General features: G+C 44.4%; 2 protein-coding genes across 2 annotated transcripts in view; one reads left to right on the top strand and one right to left on the bottom strand.

The window, feature by feature from the left end:
• Positions 1-802: 802 nt before the first annotated feature.
• On the bottom strand, positions 803-23,363 carry LOC133556304 (uncharacterized). Its single transcript, XM_061906112.1, has 4 exons — positions 22,856-23,363; positions 22,672-22,722; positions 22,469-22,568; positions 803-1,170 (listed from the first exon to the last, which is right to left on the bottom strand). The coding sequence occupies exons 1-4, from the start codon at positions 23,248-23,250 to the stop codon at positions 1,033-1,035; spliced, it is 684 nt and encodes a 227-aa protein (XP_061762096.1). The 5' UTR covers positions 23,251-23,363; the 3' UTR covers positions 803-1,032.
• The window catches only part of atf7ip (activating transcription factor 7 interacting protein), a 106,049-nt gene continuing 104,345 nt past the window's right edge, over positions 22,869-24,572 (top strand). Inside the window, exon 1 of the mRNA XM_061906094.1 lies at positions 22,869-23,406. The gene's annotated coding sequence lies outside the window, so the exon portion shown is untranslated. The remainder of the gene's footprint in view (positions 23,407-24,572) is intronic.

Genomic DNA, 24,572 nt, shown 5'->3' with positions numbered 1-24,572 from the left:
TCTCTCAGCTCTTATCTGACTTGCTCAGCCAGGAACACAACAGGAGCTTTCAGCACCTAATGGCCCAACACTGGTTTAGCAGTTTCTAATATGGGAAACGTGATACAGGTAGAGTGGTCGATACTTTTCAAAATAAAGGGGACCACAAGTAAAATGTCATTATTGGCTTCATTTGAAAAATTTTATGATATATCAAACATGCGTTTTTTTATTGGAATCAAAGAACAAATTTGTCCTTAAATAAAATAGTGAACATACCAGACAACTTGTCTTTTAGTAGTAAGTAAACAAACAAAGTGTCACGTTGGAAACGCATCGTGTGTGCGTGTTGAGTCACCCCAAGATGCAATAGGACTGGACAGGCAGGAATTGCAGGTAGGAGCTTGGTTTAATATACAAAATTGAAAGAACACTGGTACAAAAGACGAAAGAAAAGGCGTGCCGAACGCACGAGAAGCTAATGCTAACTAGCCTCGAGTCCAAGAGTCCGAAATAGACTTGCCGAGCGCACGCGAAGCTAAGACGAGACTTAACAATGGTAAAGACATACAAAATATACCAATGTGATTGTTGCATGAGGCAAACAAAAAAACCAGACAGAACTGAGGTCTAAGGCAGGCTTAAATACTAAAGCAATAAACAAAACACCGGTGCCCGTAAAAACAAGAGCAGGTGGAAAAAAATCAGAAACCATGGCAACAAGACAAAACAGGAAGTGCAAAAACTAAGAATAGGAAGAGTCCAAAACGATCGAAAGAACTAAGGTCTAAGGATCATAACAGTACCCCCCCCCCCCCCCCCCCCCCCTTTAAGGGACAGATCCCAGATGTCCCACAAAATACACAGAAAATGCTGTAGACGGTGGCTTACAAAGGGAACAAACTGCATCTAAAAAAAATTCTTGGTGGATTACGTCATCCATAGTGGGAGGAGTGACGTCACTACGGCGAAGTGGAGCATTGTCCAAGGCGGAGGGTTGGTGTTGCCACACAGCCCAGTAGGTAGGGTGTTTGAAAAAAAAGAGAAAAGGATCTACCAAACCTCAAAGGGGAATACTGGGCTGGTGTGGACGTGCTGCTGTCCGCGGAAGGAGTCCTCGGAAGTGGCGCAGCTTGGCAAGGTGAAGACCCCAGATGGTCCCATGCGAGGCGACGAGTTGCTTGATTCGTTCTGCAAAATCTAAGAACAGGAAGAGTCCAAAATGATCGAAAAAACGCAAAAGGACTCAAAAACCAAAACAATGCGGGCGGCGGATCATAACACAAAGACTCCTAAGGGACGGCGTGGCGCAGTGGGGAGAGTGACCGTGCGCAACCCGAGCGTCCCTGGTTCAATTCCCACCTAGTACCAACCTCGTCACGTCCGTTGTGTCCTGAGCAAGACACTTCACCCTTGCTCCTGATGGGTGCTGGTTGGCGCCTTGCATGGCAGCTCCTTCCATCAGTGTGTGAATGTGTGTGTGAATGGGTAAATGTGGAAGTAGTGTCAAAGCGCTTTGAGTACCTTGAAAGGTGGAAATGCGCTATATAAGTACAACCCATTTATTTATTTATTATTAGTCTGCTGATGTAAGCAGTAAAGTATTGTGTCATTCATCATTCTATTATTTTGTCAACATTATTATTCTACTTGTTCATTTCCTGTTAATATCTGTGTAGCAAGATCCTGCTTGGGTTCTTCTGGGAGCACAGGGAATGAGCAGCACACTCGAGGCAGGTTTACAATATTTAATTACTGTCTGTTCACACAAATGTCAGTTTTGGCTTTTCAGCCCGTACTTGCAATCCACAAGGTTCGTTTTCAGTTCTCTCTTCAATTCGGCTTTCCAGCCGCTCGTCCTCCGCTCCGCGTGTGTCCTCTCTGCTCCCCCTCAAGGTTTTCCGCGCCGCTAATAAAGGAACAGGGGATTAGATAACTCGTTCCAGCTGAGCTCATCTACTCACCTGTCAGCTGCTTCATGGCCGATCGCTGCACACCCCGCGCCCGCAGGGAACGCGTGGACCACGCCCCTGCCACATGCCTCCACCGCCAGACTCAGGCCGGACACCCGTCTGGCCGCGCCCACTCCCCCCCTCCCCTGGGCAAGAGAGGAAGTCGGCCACGGCCATCTGCGCGCCCGGCCTGTGGACCACCCGGAAGTTGTAGGGTTGTAATGCCAGGTACCACCGGGTGATCCGCGCATTGGCATCCTTCATGCGGTGGAGCCATTGTAGTGGTTTGTGGTCTGAGCAGAGACTGAAGGCGCGCCCCAGCAGGTAGTAGCGGAGGGCCCCCACCGCCCACCAGATGGCGAGGCACTCTCTCTCCACTGTGCTGTACCTCGCCTCCCGGTCCAACAGCTTTCGGCTGATGTAGAGTACGGGGCGGTCGACGCCCCCCACCCGCTGCGACAGCACCGCCCCCAGTCCCCGGCTCGACGCGTCCGCCTGCAGACAGAAAGGGATGTCAAATTTTGGCATGTGCAGCACCGGCTCCTCACAGAGTGCTGGTTTTACCTTCTCAAACGCTCGCTGGCACTGCTCCGTCCACTGGACCAGTTCTGGAGCACCCTTTCGGGTGAGGTCAGTCACTGGGCTGGTCCAGTCCGCGAATTGGGGAATGAACCGGCGGTAATAGCCTGCCAACCCCAAAAACTGCCTCACCTCCTTTTTTGTCTAGGGAGGTGGACAGGCTGCGATGGCCACCATTTTGTCTACTTGGGGCCGCAAGTAATTTGGAGCTTGACATTGGAAGCAACACAAGCACTTTTTCTCCCGGTGATAATTTACCAGTTGGGCCCGCTTATTATACGTGCGCTCATGAAGCTCTTGGGCAAGGCGCAAATTCTCACGTGACAAGTGCCCCACCTTGTGGAGTTTTGCCCGCATGTCCAAGGCGTATTGAATCTCATTTTTGCTGGAGCTTGGACCATCCTCCCAGCTTTCCTTAATGACGTCCAAGACTCTGCGGGGCCTTCAGCCGTACAGCAACTCGAACGGTGCAAAACCAAGGGAGGCCTGGGGTACCTCCCGCATCGCAAACATTAGTGGGTCCAACCATTTATCCCAATTTTGTTTGTCCTCGTGCATAAATTTACGGATCATGGTTTTCAGAATTTTATTAAACTTCTCCACCAGCCCGTCCGTTTGTAGATGGTATACGCTGGTGCGGATGGCCTTAATCCCCAGTAACCCGTAAAGTTCCTTTATCGTGCGTGACATAAAGGACGTGCCCTGGTCCGTCAAAATCTCTTTCGGGATTCCGACGCGGGAGATGACCGTGAAGAGTGCTTGCGCCACACTCTTGGCAGAGATGGAGCGCAGAGCCACTGCTTCGGGATACCGCGTTGCGTAATCCACCAGGACTAACACAAAGCGGTATCCCCGTGTGCTCGGGTTAAATGGTCCGATGAGGTCCATCCCAATTCTTTCGAACGGGACCTCCATGAGTGGTAATGGGCGTAAAGGCGCCTTTGGGGTGGCCGCGGGGTTCACCCCCTGGCAGTCCAGACAGGCCGCGCACCATCGGTGTATGTCTGCCCGGAGGCCCGGCCAATAGAATCGGACCATGACCCGATTAAGTGTTTTATCATATCCTAAATGGCCAGATATGGGATTGAAATGTGCCGCCTGGAAAACCATTTCCCGGTGGCATTTTGGCACCAACAATTGGGTGTATTCTTCCCCGTTTTGCATGTCACGGCCCACTCAATACAGTCTATCCCTAATAATGGAAAAATGGGGGAATACCCGCGCTTTCCCGGGGCGCAACAGCTGACCGTCCACAAAATCGACCTGATCCCAGGCCTCGTGCAAGGTTTCATCACGGGCCTGCTCGAGTGGTAAATATCCTCCATAGGTTAACATTGGGGGGCGGGGGGCCTCCCGCGAAACCCCCACCGGTTCCCGCTCGGCATTCCCGGATGAAATCGCGTCGCCGCTGAGAATTGCGCGGATACTCCCCTTGCCTACTGTCCGTGAACGCACCCCCACACATTGTGTCACCAATTGATTGAATCCCGGCCAATTTGTTCCCAAAATTATAGGGTGCGCAAGTTGCGAGCTTACGGCAACCTTCACTTTATGCTTTTGGGTTTCATATATAATTTCCACTGGCACAGTTTGATTTTCGTGTATATCCCCATGCACACACTTATTTCTTATCCGTGTTGCATGCCTCAACGCCCCGGGACGAACCAGGTTTGGGTGGATCATGGACTGCCTGCAGCCCGAATCCACCATCGCCCGTATGTACTCCCTTGTATCCTTACCGGTACGCAGTACGTCTCTCCCCGATCGGGGAGGGGGTTTGGGGGGTGCTGCAGGCCCGACAACCTGCAACACCTGCCCTGCCCAACCTCCATCACGGCGCACTCCCGGCGTACGTGTCCAGGTTGTCCGAAACCCCAGCACACCGGCCCTGGCACATGAGGTGCACTCTGTGAGGGAAGCCCCCTGTTAGCAGCGCTGGGACCCTAGAATACACGGAAAGACATCTCATTATCACCCCGTGTTCCCCCCCGTGATGTGTGTGTGTGTGTGTGTTGTGTTGTTGACTGTTTGGGTGGAAAACCTGCTCGTTATCCCCCGGTAGTTCAGCCATGGATCTTGTTGGGTTGATGGATGTCCTGTTCCCCGCCCCCCATACCGGGGCAAGACGTCGCCGGGGGTGTGGGGGGGGTTTCTCGGTCGATGTCGTCACGGTTTCCCGGTGGACCGCGAGGTGCTCTTCCGCCAGCTTCACTGCTGCCTTTACGTCAGGCGGGCTGTGGTACTGTACCCACGCAGATGTTCTCGCCGGGATGCCGTCAAGGAACTGCTCCAAAACGATCACCTCCAGTATCTCTTGGTCCTGCCCGTTGGGCTGAAGCCACCGGATCGCTGCATCCCTCAGTCGATGGGAGAACACGAACGGCCGACCCTCCGGCTCCAATTTCAAGGCCCGGAATTGTCGGCGGTGATCTTCGGGGCTGCTGCCTACTCGGTCCAGGATGGCGTGCCGTTGGTTGATGTAGTGCGCGCGGGCCGACGCTGGGAGACTCAACGCTGCCCGATGCGCCTCCCCCACCAAGAGTGGCAGCAGCCGCGCGCCCCATTCTTCCTCCGGCCACTTGCTCGAGGTCGCCGTGGCCTTGAAGACTTCCAAGAAAGTATGTGGGTCCTCCCCCTCCACCATGCGCTTCATGGTAGATGACCCACCCGCTGTCTCCGCTCGGCCCATCAATGCCTGCAGCACTTGAGTCTGCTGTCGGCTCGCCGCCGACACTTCCGCCAGGACTTGGCCCAGCGCTTCCAGGGGGGTTGGTGTCGACATATTTGTGATCTGTTGGGTGCCACTGTAGCAAGATCCTGCTTGGGTTCTTCTGGGAGCACAGGGAATGAGCAGCACACTCGAGGCAGATTTACAATATTTAATTACTGTCTGTTCACACAAATGTCAGTTTTGGCTTTTCAGCCCGTACTTGCAATCCACAAGGTTCGTTTTCAGTTCTCTCTTCAATTCGGCTTTCCAGCCGCTCGTCCTCCGCTCCGCGTGTGTCCTCTCTGCTCCCCCTCAAGGTTTTCAGCGCCGCTAATAAAGGAATAGGTGATTAGATAACTCATTCCAGCTGAGCTCATCTACTCACCTGTCAGCTGCTTCATGGCCGATCGCTGCACACTCCCCGCCCGCAGGGAACGCGTGGACCACGCCCTTGCCACAATCTGCTTACTTCCTGTTTTAACATGTTCCGTCTACACTTCTGTTAAAATGTAATAATCGCTTATTCGTCTCTTCTTTGATACTTTACACTACTTTTGGATGATACCAGAAATGTAGGTATCAATCCAATACCAAGTAGTTACAGGCATACTTGCCAACCTTGAGACCTCCAAATTCAGGGGGTGGGGTGGCAGTGGGGTAGGGGGTTGGTGTTTGGTGGTACCGGGGGTGTATATTGTAGCGTCCCGGAAGAGTTAGTGCTGCAAGGGATTCGGGGTATTTGTTCTGTTTTGTTTAAGTTGTGTTACAGTGCAGACGTTCTCCCGAAATATTTTTGTCATTCTTGTTTGGTGTGGGTTCACAGTGTGGCGCATATTTGTAACAGTGTTAAAGTTGTTTATATGCCCACCCTCAGTGTGACCTGTATGGCTGTTGACCAAGTATGCTTTGCATTCACTTATGTGTGTAAAAGCCGCATATATAATGTGGCTTGGTCGGCATGCTATTTGTATGTGGGAAAAGCAGACGTGACGATAGGTTGTAGAGGACGCTTAAGGTAGTACCTTAAAGGCATGCCCCCCAATATTGTTGTGCGGGTGGAAATCGGGAGAATGGTTGCCCCAGGAGATTTTCGGGAGGGGCACTGAATTTCGGGAGACTCCCGGGAAAATCGGGAGGGTTGGCAAGTATGGTTCCAGGATCCTACATTGGTCATATTTAAAATCCTCACGTGTCCAGCGACATATTTCCAAAGTTTATAAACTATAAAAAATAACAAAAGAATTTGTAATGATAAACATTTTCATGTAATTGTTGTAGTATTGACTATATAGCTGTTGTACTAAGTTTCAATACAGCCACCCATGGCATTTGTTTACATTCAGGAGTGCGAGCTGTTAGCTATTGCATGATTGATTGACTTTTTTTAGTTGATTGCACAGTACAGTACATATTCCGTACAATTGACCACTAAATGATAACACCCCAATAAATTGTTCAACTTGTTTAAGTCGGGGTACACGTTAATCAATTCATCCTCCTACGGTGTGTAGTGAAGCATGCTTAGCTGTTCCTAAGTGCTAAGCCTTCTGGATAATGTAGGCCATAAATATTTCCTTCCTTGTTTACATGTATTCCAAATATCAAACCTCTTTAGGACAATACTTATTTTATTTGTTAGCCATTGAGGCGAGAATTAGACTTACACTTAGACAAACTTTAATGATCCACAAGGGAAATTGTTGGGATTTAAAAAGTAGCTAAAACACTGCCGACTGCTGCTGGACGTTGCCAGTTCGTCGTGTTTTAAAGCAGTGGTCCCCAACCGGTACGGGTCCACACAAAGAAAAAAAATAATATATATATATATTTTTTTTTTTTAATGATTAAATCAACATAAAAAACACAATATTTACATTATATATCAATATAAATCAATACAGTCTGCAGGGATACAGTCCGTAAGCACACATGATTGTACAGTATTTCTTTATGGAAACCCCCCTTCGTGGGACAAAATTTCAAGCGTTGATCGGTCCGCAGGTACAAAAAGGTTGGGGACCACTGTTTCAAAGCACCCCTTCCAGAGCGACGCTTAAGTTTGAAAAACGTCACCTTTATTGTTTTTATGCAAAAATACATCAATTCTCCCTCGTATGTTTCCACAGTTTGTCCGCTCGTAAGTACTCTGTGCGTATGCGTTGCCTAGCATGAGCCAGTCTGCACGTTTTACTAGCAATGTCATGTACGGGGGGGAAAATACCGTTGTTTTTCACAAGCAATATAGTACCTTTTTTAATTCATTAGTACTGCGATACTGTATTAGTACCGGTATATTGTATAATCCCGGTAACAAGAAATATCTCCCTTAGAGATAGGGTGAGGGAGCTCAAAGTAAAGCCGCTGCTCCTCCACATGGAGAGGAGCCAGATGAGGTGGTTCGGGTATCTGGTCAGGATGCCACCTGAACACCTCCCTCGGGAGGTTTTTGGGGCACGTCCGACCGGTAAGAGGCCACAGGGAAGACCCAGGACACGTTGGGCAGACTATGTCTCCCGGCTGGCCTGGGAACGCCTTGGAATCCCCTGGCAGGAGCTGGACTAAGTGGTTGGGGAGGCGGAAGTCTGGGCTTCCCTGCTTAGGCCGCTGCCCCCGCGACCCGACCCCGGATAAGCGGAAGAAGATGGATGGATGGATGGATGGATACATTAAATGATTCAGGATTAATAATCAGACACTAAAATACTCATCCTTGTATTGTTTATTAGAATCTTCTCCATTGGCAAAGTATGTTTAACACACAAGCAGTACAGTGGCGCCCATCTCTTTATTTTAAACGTATTTAACCATCGTTGCCCAGGCACACCCTCCTGGTGTTGGAATATAAATATTTGGGGGTTTGGCACCAGCCGCTAGACTATATATGACCAATTTAAGTCCAAGACCAGATCAGACCAATCTCAGTCTAAGACCAGGTCTGACCAATCCAAGTCTAAGACCAGATCTGATGAATATAAGTCTAAGACTAGATCTGAACAATCTACGTCTAAAAACAGATCTGACCAATCTAAGTCTAAGACTGGATCTGACAAATCTAAGTCTAAGACTAGATCTGACCAATCTAAGTCTAAGACTAGATCTGACTAATCTAAGTCTAAAAGACATGATCTGACCAAGCTATAAGTCTAAGACTAAATCTGACCAATCTAAGACCAGATCTGACCAATCCAAGTCTAAGACTAGAGCTTACAAATCTAAGTCTAAGACTAGATCTGACCAATATAAATCTGAGACTAAATCTGACCAATTTAAGTCTAAGACCAGATCAGACCAATCAAAGTCTAAGACTAGATCTGACAAATCTAAGTCTAAGACTAGATCTGACCAATCTAAGTCTAAGACTAGATCTGACCAATCTAAGTCTATGAGCATGAACTGATGAAGTATACTTGGATGAGAGGATAAAGGTTTACAAAGAGTCCAGTTGTGGTGGATAGAATGCCCTGGGACTACAAAGACCTGAAGAATGAGAACATCCACAGACCTCATGAGTGATACATACAGTGATTACAAATACAGACACCTCAGTTGACATACTTCACACACAAGTCACAATTTCTCCACGATTGTTGGTCCAAAGCTCGTGAAGATTTTTGCCAAATTAGCATTATATGTTATCTTTTTGCTTTTTTTAAAACGTTTTGTGCCTGCTGGTCACTAATTGCTGCAGGAATACGGCCGCAAGATTCTACTTCCTCAAAACGAAAGCATGTTTTATTGTAAGTTTACGGGATGGAGTATGTTTAGAATTATATATAAATCTATTTTTATGGATTATTTAGTCAGAAAAACTAACGTCAAAACGACATGTTTGCATTCACACGTCCTTAGTAGCTGTTTAGTCCACCAAACTCTATTTATACACCAGTCTAACACTAGTGGTACGTGGGCTCCATCTCGTGCACAGGTGTCCAACTCAAGGCCCGGGGGCCAAATATGGCCCGCGACATCATTTTATCTGGCCCGCAAACACCTGGAAGTGATATGTGTCATACAGTACTTCATATTTTTTCACAAAATTTAATTGTTTTTTTTTTTTCATTTTGACAGAAATAAATGGAAAGACGGTACATTTGTTTTTATGATAGAAAAACTGGCGCTAAGTTGCCAGAATTAAAAAAAAGAACTTGTACTGTTTTTCCATTAACAATATCATGTTGTAATAAACAATATCCATTTAACGCCAAAATTCTGGCAACTAAGCTGCCAGCTTTTTCTGTCACCCCTCCCCCCCAAAAAACAGTGATTACTGTTTTTCCATTTACCGTAAAAGTTGTAAGAAAAAAAAACACTATATTACAGTAAATTTTAGTAAATGTAAAGTTTTTACTGTAAAATGGACAGTCTACTTAAATCAATGTAAACAATTAATAATGAAATCTAGAGGCAAATTCATACATTATCCGCTGTTACAAGCGGCCCTCTAATGGCAGCCATAACTGCCATGTGGCCCTCAATGAAAACCACTTTGACATCCCTGGTCTAGGAGTACGCCAAAGAATCACTCAATTAAATATACAGACAGTGTTACTGTTCAAACTGTGTGTTGTGTTACAGTGGCCAAAGCTATTAAATATATACCTTTGAAATAAAAATTCTGCCTTGTTTTTAAATGAATGTTTAGGCCTACTATGCAACTGTATTTTAGTATTGGCTTTTATGGTGGAACTTGGAGAACCAAGGTTTTTTTGACGTGGTACTTGGTGAAAAAGTCAATAGAGAAACACTGCGCTACAGAGTTTGGGGGAAATTAGTTTAACATTTTTGCTGCTAATTACCGTACTTGCCCACTATTAGTGATCTCCTGCAGTGTACTGTGTATTTAATATCAAACGCTAACATGTTTTAATTATTTACCGCCGTTTGGTAGCAGGGGGAAAAAGGGAAGTGTCGGGAAACAAAAGGGATGTTGCCTAAAAACTACCAGCAGAGGGCACTAAATCAAGGCCATCTGCTTCCTGCTTTATTCTACAGACTTTCCTGTTGGACTTGAACAAATTTAAGATTTTTTTTGCTCCTAAAATAGATAAAAGCAGCTTCATAACACAACATGTTACTGACTGGACGGCAACTAAAATAGAGTACAGTGAATCGTCTTAATAATAATAACAGTCACAACAGTAAACTAGCTGTATGACTAACTGGATAATCGTGACTACTATATCAATATTTTTTTTTTCCTTCAACATTTTTTTGTTGTTCATGTACCACACATCGACATTTGGTCTTTTGACCTCCATTGCCTTTACTTGTGTCGGTTCACACATTGAATAGGCGTTCAGGCGACAAAACCAAAACCTGGTGAGCAAAGTGCAACTGCTCATTATGTACCAATTTTGCCGAGTAGAGCACGAGCTAACATCAATAGTATATGTTGCTACTTAAATAAGCAAGTCTGTTTCTGTGTGTGGAGTTAGCATGTTAACATGGTCCCGTGTCAGATTCCTCCATGTGCTTCCTTCTAAAAAACATGTTAGGCTGATTTAAGACTATATTATTTGTTTATATGTCATTTGTGATTGACTGCTGACAGCTGGGGTAGGTTCCAGTTCTCCCACAAGCCTCATGAGGCCCCAAAAAAACAGGTGTTGGTGTGACTTACCCCCTGTTGGCCTCCTGGGGAACTACATGTTTGAGACAATCAGAATCAGAAGTCAAGACTATACTGTTTAAGACTATACTATTTGTTTATATGTTTGTTCCGGCTCTCCCACAAGCCTCATGAGGCCCCTGAAAACCAGATGGTGGTGGGACTTACACCCCTGGTGGCCTCCTGGGGAACTACATGTTTGAGACAAGTCAACAAAATGGCTGACAGCATGGTGTCAGCAGAATGTGAAAGGCAGCCATGGTGTCCTCTCTGTTTATTTACAGGTACATGTTTGACGGATTGGAAGAAACAAACAAAAAAATTATTGTGTTAGTGTATGCGATGGTTTTAAGCAGGCGATTATGCAAGTTAACTCACATAAACAACATGGTGAAATAAAAAATGGTGTCTTCAAGTTGTTGTTCAAATAAACGGACCCCTCCCCCTTTCTGTTTGTCCCGCCCCTTGCTAAGCCCCGCCCATACCATGCTAATGTACTCTATCAAGTTTGTGACTCACTATTTAAAGCAGCAAGTCTGTTTCTGTCTGTGTGGAGTTAGCATGTCAGTTTTGTCCCGCATCCCCCCCAAAAAATGTTAGGCTAATTTACAACTATATTGTTTGTTTATATGTTTGTTCCGGCTCTCCCACAAGCCTCAGGAGGCCCCAAAAAACCAGATGGTGGTGTGACTCACCCCCCTGGTGGCCTCCTGGGGAACTACATGTTTGAGAAAAGTCAACAAAATGGCCGACAGCATGATGTCAGCAGAATGTGAAAGACAACCATGTTGTCCTCTTTATTTATTTACAGTTACATATTTGACGGGTTGGAAGAACAGAAAAAAATTATTTTGTTAGCGGATGCAACGGTTTTGCGAGGTAACTCACCTGACTAACATAAACAACAAAATAATGAAGTGCCTGTGTCTTTTAGAGTCCTTTATGAAATGATTTTACTTGTTTTTAAATCCTTACGTGGTCTTGCCCCACCTTACCTCTCTGAGATGCTCCACCTTATATTCCCCCCACCCGGTCCCTCAGGTCAGCTGATCAGCTGATCCTGGAGGTACCCAAATCAAAGGGCAAGTGTTGCGGGTCCCAAATTCTGGAACCATCTCCCTCTCCATGTGAGACAGGCTCATTCTTTGGCTACTTTTAAGACCCTTCTTAAAACCTATGAGACTTTAAACTGATTTTAACTTTTAACTGCTTTTTATCCAACAAATTGTTCTTAGGATAATTTGTATTTGCTTTTTCATTGTGTCTTTTACTTCTGTTTTAAATGTTATTTCTTAGTCTGTCGTTTGCCTATCTTTATTTGTGGTGTACAGCCCTTTCGTCTTCAACTGTGGTTGTTTTTAAAGGGCTTTATAAATAAAGTTGGTATGTTATGGTACGGTAAATAAAAAATGGTGTCATCAAGTTGTTGCTCAAATAAATTGACCCCTCCCCCTTTCTGTTTGTACTGCCCCTCATGAAGCCATGCTAATGTACCCTGGCAAGACTTGCTACTTAAAGCAGAAAGTCTGTTTCTGTCTGTGTGGAGTTAGCATGTTAGCATGTCAGTTTCTGGCCACATCCCCCCAGAAACATGATTGGCTAATTAAAGACTAGATTGTTTGTTTAAATGTCATTTGTGATTGACTGCTGACAGCTGGGGTAGGCTCTGGCTCTCCCACAAGCGATCATGAGGCTCCAGAAAACCAGGTGGTGGTGTGACTTACCCCCTTGGTGGCCTCCTGGGGAACTACATGTTTGAGACAATCAGAATCAGAAGTCAAGACTATACTGTTTAAGACTATACTGTTTGTTTATATGTTTGTCAAGTCAAGACTATACTGTTTAAGACTATACTATTTGTTTATATGTTTGTTCCGGCTCTCCAACAAGCCTCATGAGGCCCCAAAAAACCAGATGGTGGCGGGACTTACACCCCTGGTGGCCTCCTGGGGAACTACATGTTTGAGACAAGTCAACAAAATGGCTGACAGCATGATGTCAGCAGAATGTGAAAGGCAGCTATGTTGTCCTCTCTATTTATTTACAGTTACATGTTTGACGGGTTGGAAGAACAGAAATAAATGAGTTTGTTAGCGGATGAGACAGTTTTAAGCAGGCGATTTTGCGAGTTGACTAACATAAACAACAACATGGTGAAATAAAAATGGTGTCTTAAAAGTTGTTGTTCAAATAAATTGACCCCTCCCCCTTTCTGTTTGTCCCGCCCCTCGCCAGGCCCCGCCCATCCCATACTAATCTACCCTAGCAAGTTTGTGACTTGCTACTTACCATGTATTGATTAACGTGGACCCCGACTTAAACAAGTTGAAAAACGTATTCGGGTGTTACTATTTGGTGGTCAATTGTACGGAATATGTACACTATAGTGGTTTGTGCAGCCCTTTGAGACACTAGTGATTTAGGGCTATATAAGTAAACATTGATTGATTGATATATATATATATATATATATATATATATATATATATATATATATATATATATATATATACATATGTATATATTTATATGTATATATATATGTAGGTGTGGGAAAAATCAAAAGACTACTTCATCTCTACAGAACTGTTTCATGAGGGGTTCCCTCAATCATCAGGAGATTTTAATGGAAGCATTCACATACAATGGTTTATATAGGGCCCAGAGTGGGTGGGTACAGGCAGGCATAGGGTGTGGTGATTGGCTCATGTCTTACCTAGGAGGTGTTTCCGTCTGCGGCGGCATGTTGAAATGATTTCACTGCGCTTGTTGAGGGATGATAGATCTGGATGATATATAATAAACAGTTTCTCTTTTAAGCGCTAGGTTGCATCTTTTATTTCCACTGTTGTAAGGTGTGCTGGATGCAACAATTTGCCATGTTATTGAAAATTCAACATTATTGTCTTTGAGGTTCCAAATGTGCTTGCTGAGTTCTGTAGAATTCCGCAAAGTCTGGTTTCTAAAGGAGGCCTTGTGATTATTCCATCTGGTTTTAAACGCTCCTTCGGTTAATCCTACGTACGTGTCGGATGTGTTAATGTCCTTGCGTGTTACCTTTGCTTGGTAAACGACTGATGTCTGTAAGCACCCTCCGTTGGGAGGGCAATCAGGTTTCTTGCGACAGTTACGTTCCTTATTGGTTTCAGAGTCGTTTAGTCTGGGGGCAGGCAGTCCTTTTGCAATTGCTTTGTTGTGGTTTGAAATGATTTGTTGTATGTTATTCATACAGCTGTAGCTCAATTTAATGTTGTTCTTGTTGAATATATTTCTTAGGGTGTTGCCTTTGGGGAAGTGTTTGTCGATCAGAGCGAGGAACTTGTGGCCGATATTGGTTGAGAGGTTTTTGCTGAATGGGGGGTTGTACCAGATGATGTTGTTTTGTTTTCTGCTCTTTTTTGGTTGGTTTCCTGGCGTGGGTTCATAGGTGAGGGTGAAATTGTATCCGCTTTCATCAAGTGCTTTCTGGTACGGGGGGGTTTCTTGGTCGAATTCAGCTTTGCTAGATGACAGCATCGATAGCCTTTTATTAATTCCGGTAGGTATTCTTTTGGTGGTGGTGGGTGGGTGGTTGCTGTCATGGTGCACGTATTGGAGTGTTGTGTTGGGTTTCGTGAATGGTTGGTAGCTGTTATTTCTCAGGTTGAAAGTGACGTCGAGGAAGTTGACGGTTTGCATGTTGGCTTCAATCATGATCCGTAGGCCGTTCTCTTTGAAGATTTGGCATATGCGTTTCTTGGTATTCTCGCTGCTCCTTGGCGAGGCACGGGACACTCGCCAAGGAGCAGCGAGAATACCAAGAAGCGCATATGCCCACTCTGTGCCCTGTATAAACCATTGTATGTGAATGCTTCCATTAAAATCTCCTGATGATTGAGGGAACCCCTTAATGAAACAGTTCTGTAGAGATGAAGTAGTCTTGTGATTTTTCCCACACCTATATATTGCGCTCTACCACGGTATCGAGCACTATTCTCTGGATAATCCAATCAAGATATTATATATATATATATATATATATATAAATATATATATATATATATATATATATATATATATATATATATATATATATATATATATATATATATATAAATATATATATATATATATATATATATATATATATATAATTTTCTTCCAAGATGGCGCCACTGTAGAGGCTGCTGTTGGCAGGAGCTCTGTGCTCTTGTGTCATCCTTTTGTGTATCCCTCCTGTTTTCATGTGTTATTTTATATATATATATATATATATATATATATATATATATATATATATATATATATATATATATATATATATATATATATATATATATTATTTTTTTGCCTTTTGGTCCGGGTCCCACTGTGTGACAAGGGGTGGCACTTTCGTGACCTCTGCAGTGCTTTTTGTGGACTTCTGGATCTGCTTCCCGGGAGCCTTTTGGCCATGGAGACCAGCTGCTGGGTCTCTGACACACCAGAGTCAGTTTGGAGAGACTGGAGGAGATGCGGATGAAGAGACAGGTCTGCGGAGCTGGCACTGAGCGGCAGGACGGACAAGCTTCACAGTGTCTTGGCTGAATGAGCAGGTATTGGACACCTCAATCTTCTTGGACATATCCTCGCTCATCCATGCGGACTGGACACTGGCCGAGAGTGGAGTCGGCTCTCTTGGTTGCTTTGTTGGGTCTGCTCCTGTCTCTGGCCATACACTCTCCACCCCAGCAGACGATGGCGTGGAACACCGCAGAGGCCACCACAGTGTATATGTTTCTTTTACTTTTTATTCATAGCTGTATGTAGAAGTGGCTGTTTTAAAAGGCGTACTGAAATGAGATTTTCTTATTTAAACGGGGATAGCAGGTCCATTCTATGTGTCATACTTGATCATTTCGCGATATTGCCATAATTTTGCTGAAAGAATTTAGTAGAGAACATCGACGATAAAGTTCGCAACATTTGGTCGCTAATAAAAAAGACGATGAGCGCGTGACATCACGGGTTGTGGAGCTCCTCACATCTGAACATTGTTTACAATCATAGCCCCCAGCAGCTAGAGCGATTCGGACCGAGAAAGCGAAAATTTACCCATTAATTTGAGCAAGGATGAAAGATTCGTAGATGAGAATATTGAGAGTGAAGGACTAGAGAAAAAAAAAAGTAAAAAAAAAAAGGCGAGGACAGTGGGAGCGATTCAGATGTTATTAGACACATTTACTAGGATAATTCTGGAAAATCCCACATCTGCTTATTGTGTTACTAGTGTTTTAGTGAGATTATACCTGAAAGTCGGACGGGTGTGGCCACGGGTGTGGTGACCGCCAGTGTCTCCGGTGGGAGGAGGTAATAGTCCGCAGCAGCTGCAGGAGGACGCGAGCTCCGCACATAACCACGGTAAGAGTCGACTTATTACCACAATTTTCTCACCGAAACCTGCCGGTTGACATGTGGTCGGGAACCATGTTCGCTTGACCACTCTGTTCCATAGTAAAGCTTCACCTTCGGGAATTTTAAACAAGGGAACACCGGCTGTGTTTGTGTGGCTGCAGGCAGCCGCAATACACCGCTTCCCACCTCCATCTTTCTACTTTGACTTCTCCATTATTTATTGAACAAATTGCAAAAGATTCAGCAACACAGATGTCCAGAATACTGTGTAATTATGCAATTAAAACAGACTACTTATAGCTTGGATCGGGCTGGAAAAAAATGTCCACCACAACCCGAGACGTCAAAAGCACGCGTCATCATACACGTCATCATTCCGTGACATTTTCAACAGGGAACTTCGCAGGAAATTTAAAATTGCAAGTTAGTGAACTAAAAAGGCTGTATTGGCATGTGTTGCAATGTTAAGATTTCATCATTGATATATAAACTATCAGACTGCGTGGTCGGTAGTAGTGGGTTTCAGTAGGCCTTTAATGTCTTCCAATTCCTTTGTTTTCTTTGATGTTTGATATTTCCCTCCACATGTAAGAGGGATGTGTACTATGGCTATGAGTTGTTTTTTTTCCCTTGGCCTCAGTCTGGACCCCCTCTCCAGAGGCCCATGCTTAGACCGATTTTTTAATTTTATTTTATTTTAATCTTTTGTTTTTTTCTCCCATTCCCCCCCTTGTTTACCTGTATCTCACCTTTTTTGTAAGGGGCGCCGGAAGTCGGCAGACCCGTCAGCGATCCTGTTCTGTCTCCATGTAATGTTTGTCTGATCTTGAATGGGATTGTGCTGAAAATGTTAATTTTCCTGAAGGAACTGTCCAGAAGGAATAAATAAAGTACTATCTATTAGGGCTGCGAATCTTGGGGTGTCCCACAATTCAATATCGATTCTTGGGGTCGCGATTCGATAATATATCGATTTTTTAGATTCAACGCGATTTCCGATTTAAAAAAGATATTTTTCCGATGCAAAACGATTCTGTAATCATTCAATACATAGGATTTCAGCAGGATCTACCCCAGTCTGCTGACATGCTAGCAGAGTAGTAGATTTAAAAAAAAAAAAGCTTTTATGATTATAAAGGACAATGTTTTATCAACTGATTGCAATAATGCAAATTTGTTTTACCTATTAAACAAACCAAAAATATAACTTATTTTATCTTTGTGAAAACATTGGACACAGTGTGTTGTCAAGCTTATGAGATGTGATGCAAGTGTAAGCCACTGTGACACTATTGTTACTTTTTTTACTTTTATAAATGTCTAATGATAATGTAAATGAGGTATTTTAATCATTGCTATGCTGAAATTATGACTATTATTGATACTGTTTTTGATAATATTCATTTTTGTTTCACTACTTTTGGTTTGTTCTGTGTCGTGTTTGTGTCTCCTCTCAATTGCTCTGTTTATTGCAGTTCTGAGTGTTGCTGGGTCAGGTTTGGCTTTGGAATTGGATTGCATTGTGTAGTGATTTGTTGGGTTGATTAAAAAAAATAAATTGATTTTCAAAAAAAAGAGGATTGATTCTGAATCGCACAACATATTTGATTCGATTCGTATTGAAATCAATTTTTTCCCACCCCCCTACTATCCATCTATACTGTGCAATCTACTAATTAAAGTCTCAATCACTCAATCAATACTTAAAGCAGAAAGTCTGTTTCTGTCTGTGTGGAGTTAGCATGTTAGCATGTGAGTTTCCTCCCACATTTCCCAAAAACATGTTAGGCTAATTTACAAATATATAGTTTGTTTATATGTTTGTTCGTTCTCTCCCACAACCCTCACGAGGCCCCAAAAAACCAGAAGGTGGTGGTGGGACTTACCCTCCTGGTGGCCTCCTCGTGAACTACATGTTTGAGACAAGTCAACAAAATGGCCGACAGCATGATGTCAGCAGAATGTGAAAGACAGCCATGTTGTCCTCTCTATTTATTTACAGTTACATGTTTGACGGATTGGAAGAACGGAAATAAAAAAAATTGTAAGCGGATGTGACAGTTTTAAGCGATTTTGCGAGGGAACTCACCTGCCTGTGCGAGGCACGGTCGAGTGCTGAAAAACGCAGAGGACTACGCTCCTATGAAGAATAAACAGCAACATTGTGAAATTAAAAATGGTGCCTTAAAGGCCTAGTGAAATTAGATTTTCTTATTTAAACGGGGATAGCAGGTCCATTCTATGTGTCATACTTGATCATTTCGCGATATTGCCATATTTTTGCTGAAAGGATTTAGTAGAGAACATCGACGATAAAGTTCGCAACTTTTGGTCGCTAATAAAAAAGCCTTGCCTTTACCGGAAGTAGCAGACAATGTGCGCGTGACATCACTGGTTGTAGAGCTCCTCACGTCCGCACATTGTTTACAGTTATGGCCACCAGCAGCTAGAGCGATTCGGACCGCGAAAGCGACAATTTCCCCATTAATTTGAGCGAGGATGAAAGATTAGTGGATGAGGATGTTGAGAGTAAAGGACTAGGAAAAAAAAAAGTCAAAAAAAATAAAAAAGGCGATTGCAGTAGGAGCCATTCAGATGTTATTAGACACATTTACTAGGATAATTCTGGAAAATCCTTTATCTGCATATTGTTTTAGTGAGATTATACAGAACCTGAAAGTTGGAGGGTTGTGGCCACGGGTGTGTTTACCGCCAGTGTCTGCGTTGGAGGAGGTAATAGTCCGCGGCAGCTGCAGTAGGACACATCCGACGCAGGCTCAGCTCATAACTACTCATAACTATGGTAAGAGACAACTTATTACCACAATTTTCTCACCGAAACCTGCCGGTTGACATGTGGTCGGGATCCATGTTCGCTTGACCGCTCTGTTAAACAAGGAAACATCGGCTGTGTTTGTGTGGCTAAAGGCTAAAAGCTTCCCACCTCCATCTTTCCACTTTGACTTCTCCGTTATTAATTGAACAAATTGCAAAAGATTCAGCAACACAGATGTCCAGACAACTGTGTAATTATGTGATTAAAACAGACTACTTATAGCTTGGATCGGGCTGGAAAAAAATGTCCACCACAACCCGAGACGTCAAACGCACGCGTCATCATTCCGCGACGTTTTCAACAGGAAACTTCGCGGGAAATTTAAAATTGCAATTTAGTAGACTAAAAAGGCCGTATTGGCATGTGTTGCAATGTTAAGATTTCATCATTGATGTATAAACTATCAGACTGTGTGGTCGGTATTAGTGGGTTTCAGTAGGCCTTTAATCTCTTTCATGTCCTTTGTTTTCTTTGATGTTTCCCTCTTACACACATGTAAGAGGGATGTGTACTATGGCTATGAGTTGTTTTTTTCCCCTTGGCCTCAGTCTGGACCCCCTCTCTCCAGAGGCCCATGCTTAGACCGATGTTTTATTTTAATTTTATTTTAATCTTTAATTTTTTTCTCCCATTCCCCCCTTGTTTACCTGTATCTCACCTTTTTTGTAAGGGGCGCTGGAAGTCGGCAGACCCGTCAGCGATCCTGTTCCGTTTCCCTCTAATGTTTGTCTGATCTTGAATGGGATTGTGCTGAAAATGTTAATTTTCCTGAACGAACTCCATCCATCCATCCATCTTTTTCCGCTTATCCGAGGTCGGGTCGCGGGGGCAACAGCCTAAGCAGGGAAACCCAAACGTCCCTCTCCCCAGCCACTTCGTCTAGCTCTTCCCGGGGGATCCCGAGGCGTTCCCAGGCCAGCCGGGAGACATAGTCTTCCCAACGTGTTCTGGGTCTTCCCCGTGGCCTCCTACCGGTTGGACGTGCCCTAAACACCTCCCTAGGGAGGCGTTCGGGTGGCATCCTGACCAGATGCCCGAACCACCTCATCTGGCTCCTCTTGATGTGGAGGAGCAGCGACTTTACTTTGAGCTCCTCCCGGATGGAAGAGCTTCTCACCCTATCTCTAAGGGAGAGCCCCGCCACATGGCGGAGGAAACTCATTTCGGCTGCTTGTACCCGTGATCTTATCCCTTCGGTCATGACCCAAAGCTCATGACCATAGGTGAGGATAGGAACGTAGATCGACCGGTAAATTGAGAGCTTTGCCTTCCGGCTCAGCTCCTTCTTCACCACAACGGATCGGTACAACGTCCGCATTACTGAAGACGCCGCACCGATCCGCCTGTCGATCTCATGATCCACTCTTCCCTCACTCGTGAACAAGACTCCTAGGTACTTGAACTCCTCCACTTGGGTCAGGGTCTCCTCCCCACACCGGAGATGGTATTCCACCCTTTTCCGGGCGAGAACCATGGACTCGGACTTGGAGGTGCTGATTCTCATTCCGGTTGCTTCACACTCAGCTGCAAGCCGATCCAGTGAGAGCTGAAGATCCCGGTCAGATGAAACCATCAGGACCACATCATCTGCAAAAAGCAGAGACCTAATCCCGCGGTCACCAAACCGGAACCCCTCAACACCTTGGCTGCGCCTAGAAATTCTGTCCATAAAAGTTATGAACAGAATCGGTGACAAAGGACAGCCTTGGCGGAGTCCAACCCTCACTGGAAATGTGTTCGACTTACTGCCGGCAATGCGGACCAAGCTCTGGCACTGATTGTACAGGGAGCGGACCGCCACATTAAGACAGTCCGATACCCCATACTCTCTGAGCACTCCCCACAGGACTTCCCGAGGGACACGGTCGAATGCCTTCTCCAAGTCCACAAAGCACATGTAGACTGGTTGGGCAAACTCCCATGCACCCTCAAGAACCCTGCCAAGAGTATAGAGCTGGTCCACAGTTCCACAACCAGGAGGAAAACCACACTGTTCCTCCTGAATCGGAGGGTCGACTATCCGGCGTAGCCTCCTCTCCAGTATACCTGAATAAACCTTACCGGGAATGCTGAGGAGTGTGATCCCACGATAGTTGGAACACACCCTCCTGTCCCCCTTCTTAAAGAGAGGAAACACCACCCCGGTCTGCCAATCCAGAGGTACCGCCCCCGATGTCCACGCGATGCTGCAGAGTCTTGTCAACCAAGACAGCCCCACAGCATCCAGAGCCTTAAGGAACTCCGGGCAGATCTCATCCACCCCCGGGGCCTTGCCACCGAGGAGCTTTTTAACTACCTCAGCGACCTCAGCCCCAGAAATAGGAGAGTCCACCACAGATTCCCCAGGCACTGCTTCCTCATAGGAAGACGTGTTGGTGGGATTGAAGTATTCCTTCCACCTATCCACATCATCCGCAGTTGAGGTCAGCAGAACACCATCCGCACCAAGGAACTCTCCTGAAGGAATAAATAAAGTACGATCTGTTAGGGCTGCGAATCTTTTGTGTCCCATGATCCCATGATCCAACCGGTAGGAGGCCACGGGGAAGACCCAGGACACGTTGGCAAGACTATGTCTCCCGGCTGGCCTGGGAACACCTCGGGATCCCCCGGGAAGAGCTAGACGAAGTGGCTGGGGAGAGGGAAGTCTGGGCTTCCCTGCTTAGGCTGCTGCCCCCGCGACCCGATCTCGGATAAGCGGAAGATGATGGATGGATGGATGGATAATCTTAATCAGGAAAAATGACTAATGGTGTTCCATAAATTCTTTTTTAAATTTTTTTAAAAAGATTCAAATTAGCTAGTTTTTCCCTTCATTTTTTGGGGTTGAATATTGAATTTTAAAGAGTCAAAATTACAGATAAACCATGTTTCAGAATGTAATTTCCTTTTTTCTCCTCTTTTAAACTGTTCAATTAAGTTTTTTTTCATCATTTATTCTCTACAAAAAACCTTCCGTAAAAGGAAAAAAAATGTACGATGGAATGACAGACAGAAATACCCATTTTTTATATATATATACATACATATATATATATATATATATATATATATATATATATATATATTTATTAAAGGTAAATTGAGCAAATTGGCTATTTGTAGCAATTTATTTAAGTGTGTATCAAACTGGTAGCCCTTCACATTAATCAGTACCCAAGAAGTAGCTCTTGGTTTCAAAAAGGTTGGTGACCCCTGATCTATACTGTGCAATCTACTAATAAAAGTCTCAATCACTCAATCAATACTTAAAGCAGCAAGTCTGTTTCTGTCTGTGTGTAGTTAGCATGTTAGCATGTGAGTTTCCTCCCACATTTCCCCCAAAACATGTTAGGCTAATTTACAAATATATAGTTTGTTTATATGTTTGTTCGTCCTCTCCCACAACCCCCACGAGGCCCCAAAAAATGGATGGTGGTGGTGGGACTTACCCCCCTGGTGGCCTCCTGGGGAACTACATGTTTGAGACAACTCAACAAAATGGCTGACAGCATGATCTCAGCAGAATGTGAAAGGCAGCCACGTTGTCCTCTTTATTTATTTACAGTCACATGTTTGACGAGTTGCAAGAACGGAAATAAAAAATGATGTTAGTGGATGCGACGGTTTTAAGCGATTTTGCCAGGGAACTCACCTGCCTGTGCGAGGCACGGTCGAGTGCTGAAACACGCAAACGACTATGCTCCTATGAAAAATAAACAGCAACATGGTGAAATTAAAAATGGTGCCTTAAAGTTGTTGTTCAAAATAAATTGACCCCGCCCCCTTTCTGGTTGTCCCGCCCCTCGCGAAGCACCGCCCACCCCATGCTAATGTACCCTAGCAAGTTTGTGTCCTCATCCATTTTTGGTGTCGCTGCAGCCCGGAGACCACCTAGCTCGGTTTCTTCGCTGCAGTCCCGCACCACAGCCTGGAGCTCTTCTGTACACACCGTCCCGCTCTGCTCGTTAAACAAACTAACCACGTCCAGGAGTTTTTTTCGTCGGCGCCCCCCCTCTTTCCCCTCACTCGCACTCGCCGGTATTCCCGCCTCCGCGCCACATTGGTTTTTTTTTTGTGTGTGTTGCAAAAGAGGAGGAGCGACTGAAGGAGACAGGACAACCGACCGAGGAGTCGTCGGCTCTCCAGCGAACAACAAACCGCACATCGCGCCAAGCCGTGCCGTGGCCAACACAACAACACACGCACCAACTCGCCCGCTCCTTCCTCCCATTCACGTCCAAACCCAAAGGACTTACATTTAAAAAAAAAAAAAAAAAACCAATAAGAGTCGCGTCAGTGCGAGGAAGAAGGAAGGACGAGCTTTTCAAAATAAAAAAAAACGACTGACGAAAAATCGGAGGAAGATCGTGTGACAACGCCATTATCGGTAAGTGTTGGTATCGCAGTTAGCATACACCACGCTATCGTTTTGGCATTTAGTTGCATTTCAAACATGGACACTTATGTCAATTATGCTTCAATGTTTGGACATTTTTAACTTGTTTTACCAAAGAGCCTCACAGTGTCTGTGTTTGGTGAGACTAATGCTTTGTTTAAAAAAAAAATTCACATAACATATTTTCACTTGTTTTCCATGTTTGAGCTTGGACTTTGCACTTTAAAGGAGTCATATTATGAAATGTTTTCTACACGTGAAACACTTCCTTGTGGTCCACTTGACATGTTATGCTAGTTCTACCGTCCAAATTTTGCACAGAGTAGGTTTTATGGACTGTTTTTAAAATCGCTTTCTGATGCGCTGTTTTATTTTTGTTGCTCCACTTCAACTGCGCCATATTTGTTGTAGTTTTGAGCGCTTCCGTAGAAAGTCTGCTGAAAGATGTACGTTTGAACGATACGTCACTTTATTTTAGAAATGGCATCAGCATGTGCATGTACGAGCCAGTCTGCCCCATTATAGCAATAGGTAAGAAAAGTTGGTTTTGCATGATCGGTCCCTTTCAACAAGATTTTCGGTAACTTCACTTGCATATTGCTTGCTAATTTTTCAAGAGTGTGTAGAAATATAAATTAAAAAACTAACTGTAGCTTCAATGCTGTTCTGTGGCGTAGCTATGCCCGCCATTAGCCGGTAGTTGAATAGGTCTCGCAAAAAACAGTAGTGCCGCTATTTTAAATGTACACTTTGCTGATCCCTGGTCAGCGAAAGTTTACAATTGTTTGGTTAGAAAAGTTTTCCGATATTAAGATGTGGCCGTGTAACTATAATTTAAGTGATCAAGTATCAATTATATTAGTAATTGAGTACTATATTGGTTAGTTGTTCGATTAATCGGATAAACACGCTTCATATGTATTTTAGGGAAGATTTATTGGATAGTTTCAGTGATCGAGTTATCATTTGGTTAGTTTCTTCGAATAATCGGATAAACACGATACATATGTGTTTTAAGGAAAATATATCTGATAGTTTCAGTGATCGAGTAAATTTATTGGTTAGTTTGTTGGATTAATTGGATAAAACACGCTGCATATGTAATTTATGAAAAATATTTAGGATCATTCCAGTGATCCCGTATCAATTATATTAGT

The sequence above is a fragment of the Nerophis ophidion genome, linkage group LG01 (assembly GCF_033978795.1).
Source record: "Nerophis ophidion isolate RoL-2023_Sa linkage group LG01, RoL_Noph_v1.0, whole genome shotgun sequence".
Taxonomy (NCBI): Eukaryota; Metazoa; Chordata; class Actinopteri; order Syngnathiformes; family Syngnathidae; genus Nerophis; species Nerophis ophidion.
This window is presented reverse-complemented; position numbering and strand designations above follow the sequence as displayed.

Bases quoted from the DNA above. Each gene is read 5' to 3' on its own strand.
- LOC133556304 (XM_061906112.1), bottom strand. From the start codon at position 23,250: ATGGGAGGAAGGAGCGGGCGAGTTGGTGCGTGTGTTGTTGTGTTGGCC. The intron at 22,569-22,671 runs GTGAGTTCCCTG...AAATAAATAAAG, and splicing joins ACCGTGCCTCGCACAGGCAG to AGGACAACGTGGCTGCCTTT. The intron at 1,171-22,468 runs GTAAGTCCCACC...TAGATTTTGCAG, and splicing joins CCCAGGAGGCCACCAGGGGG to AACGAATCAAGCAACTCGTC.